Source organism: Notothenia coriiceps, unplaced genomic scaffold (assembly GCF_000735185.1).
Source record: "Notothenia coriiceps isolate Sejong01 unplaced genomic scaffold, NC01 NC01_scaffold00017722, whole genome shotgun sequence".
NCBI lineage: Eukaryota > Metazoa > Chordata > Actinopteri > Perciformes > Nototheniidae > Notothenia > Notothenia coriiceps.
Window position 1 is genome coordinate 6,840 of NW_011350423.1, and position 3,038 is coordinate 9,877.

Here is a 3,038-nt window from a genome sequence, read left to right on the forward strand (position 1 = left end):
GTTGTATATTTTAGAATAAGTAAATGAGAGCTTTACATGACAACTTGAAGTTACATTTTCTCAATTACAGAAGTAGCAAAGAACCTGTGTCAACAACTAGTGTACATAGTTTTGCTGCAACGTTATTAACCTCTGCAGCAGCCAGGGATAAAGCAAATAAACAATGTGGCTTTGTTTTCAGGGTGAGCTAATTGTTGGCGCACAAATAGCATTGAAATGTCTTGGAAAAAATAATGCGGTAGTGCACTTTTATCCACTACTCGTTAGCAAATCACCTTTCAGTCAATTGTTTGACTGACAGACAATACTGTTAGGTCTACTTACTTTGTGTTTCTAAAGCTTTCAATCACATCTCGTGGCCTTCCTCGAGGTTGAGGAGTTGCTGTTTCCATCAGCAATTTGATTAGCTCAAAGGCAGCCATTGCTTTTCGACATTGGACCACGTGGGTTTTGATATAAAGCAGCCCTGTAACAGACAGGTGTCCTGGGTGAAGAAGTCATAGCTTTCGGCGCAGGTGGACGAAACTTTGCTTCAGGTACATTTGGGATTCTCTTCATGCATTCACCCAAGTTGTGTTTGGTACACTGTCGCCATCTAGTGTATCATTTCAGTATTGCATCTGCGCATCCGTTCAGTTTGAGCCTAGCAGGAACCCGTAAGGAGGAGCAAACGTCGCCTTAGCAACGGGAAGGGTTTGGATCATGGTTTGGATCAGTAACTAGCACAACATTTCTTCCTAACTGGGCTGATTCATAAAGAAAACACGCCTACATATTTCCAGTTTACTACCTGAAGCCGTGATGGCTGCAATCAACCCGTCAGTGTTTCTTCTGACGGTGAACGGACAAATTGAGGGAGCAAACGTAAGTCTAACTTCTAATTGTTAGCCTAGCCTAGCAGCTATTTTCAACCAGAATTAGCATTAGCAACGCTTGCCTTCCACCTGAATGTGTCTAAATTATTAGTTTGAATGCCATTAAAGTGTATTTTGTTATGTTATATTTCAGTTTCCAGAGTATGACAACTTGTACTGCAAATATTGTTTTGTGTACGGCCACGACTGGGCTCCTACTTCGGTGAGTAGTATGCTAACAACAGTAACTTTATGTGAGTAAAGATTATGGTCGGCATCAAAACAAATACTCTACATCAGAATCAGAATTCCTTTATAAGATGTATTACATTTACATCGTTACAGCAAGAGACACTAATGGTTGTATACTGTATGTATATATTGCAAAGTGTTATATTCGTTAACTTTAACATAATAACACTGGTAAACAATGTATTAAATGTCTGCATATGGAAGCTCTTCTCTGAAGCAACAAGTAAAAGAGAAACTGGTTAAGTCCTGAATTGAGAATTGGTAGTAAAGACACTATTATTACCATGGAGTGAAACACAGTCACTGTGAACAATGTCAAAATGTTAGGACAATATATAACTTGTTTTCACGTGCATTCAATTTAAAAAAAAAAAAAAAAGTATAGCATGGTTTATCAGGTGTAGTTATCATCTTAATAGCAAGTCTGTTTCTTTGTTTCTTTGTAGGGGTTGGAGGAAGGCATAACTCAAATAACATGTAAAGGCAGTCAGTCTTCACACAAATTAATATGGAACTTCCCATTGGAGACGACGTTTAAGAGCACAAACCCCACTGGATGTGAGCACCACACCACACGCGCACACCACACCGTTTTTAGCATTGTCTTTATTTGCACATTCATAATCATCTCTTAGTTCCAATAACCGCCCTTTATGAATCATAATACATAGACAATGAAAAATGACCAGACTTCATTTTCATTTCCCAGGGCCTCAGCTGGTGGTGAGCGTGTACGGTCCAGATGTGTTTGGCAACGATGTGGTCAGAGGCTACGGAGCAACACACATCCCATTCACTCCTGGACAGTAAGTATTACATTTAAATACATCCAAGTATGTATGTAAAAATGTGCACATTGTATTACACTATATAACATGTATTACTATGAATAAAGTTTCAAATGAATACGTTGTTTTCCTGTTTTCTAGGCACACACGAACCATCCCCATGTTCGTTCCTGAGCCCACGTGGAGACTTCAGAAGTTCACGAGGTGCGATCATGTGTTCAGTTTCTGTGTTAGCAGCTGTGGTGCTGCAGCTGATGAGTATTTCCCACCGGGAGAAGCAGCTGAAATCTCAATATTAGCAAATATTTACTGCTCCGGGTGATACAGTCTCAGTAGTCGACGTCAGTAGGTATTGTTTGCCAGCTGCTGTTATCAGTGTGTATGGAAAGAATTACACACAACGGTGATCACAGTCACTTTGACACATAACACAGTACTCTCAGATTAGAAGGACCTTTAGCAACATTAGGAGCATATTTAGTGTTTCCTTTAATCTGGGAAAGGGTTCAAATATATGCATGTGGTGCTTTTTTTTAAAACCTTTTTTGTAGAACTTAACATCACATGTAAACATCACTCCCTGTCTGCCAGAGATGACTTTTAATAGGAGTGATAGTTTTTAACATGTGTTTCCTCTCTTGTTCAGCTGGCTGATGGGACGACGACCTGAGTACACAGACCCCAAAGTAGTGGCCCAGGGAGAAGGCAGAGAAGGTTTGTTCCGCATTGTATGTTATTATGTTTTACATTGTTAACAGGGACATGCTACTGGTTCACACCCTCTTTTTTTTTTTTTGGTTCACACCCTCTAACGGAAAAGCATTATAAACACATTAATAACAAAAACGGTGTTTAAAAAATAAATAAATAAGCAAACTCCTGACATTTCTAAAACAAGTCACGGCCCGTCCACACTACAGCTTCGACAGCTTCAAAAACGGTTTCCAACGCGTCTGCCCATTCACTTTGAATGGGGTGACGTCACGTTGCCTCGCTTTTCGCCGAACTGAATTGTGGGTAGCAGAGCGGAGCTTTCCTGGCGTTTCAGGCTGCAAAAGTTGAGCAATGTTCAACTTTTGAAGCTTCTGAAGCTTTCGGTGGAAGCGTCAGCCAATCAAATCATATGCCAGTACAAGCTCTAGCC

General features: G+C 40.2%; 1 protein-coding gene across 1 annotated transcript; it reads left to right on the forward strand.

Moving 5' to 3' along the window:
- Window positions 1-674: 674 nt before the first annotated feature.
- b9d1 (B9 protein domain 1) lies at window positions 675-2,622 on the forward strand (the record flags this gene model as incomplete). The annotated part of the gene is made up of 6 exons (XM_010777064.1): window positions 675-864; window positions 1,009-1,077; window positions 1,553-1,664; window positions 1,816-1,912; window positions 2,036-2,098; window positions 2,541-2,622. Coding segments are annotated over exons 1-6 (486 nt in total), but the record flags the coding sequence as incomplete, so codon positions are not given.
- Between the last annotated feature and the right edge of the window lie 416 nt (window positions 2,623-3,038).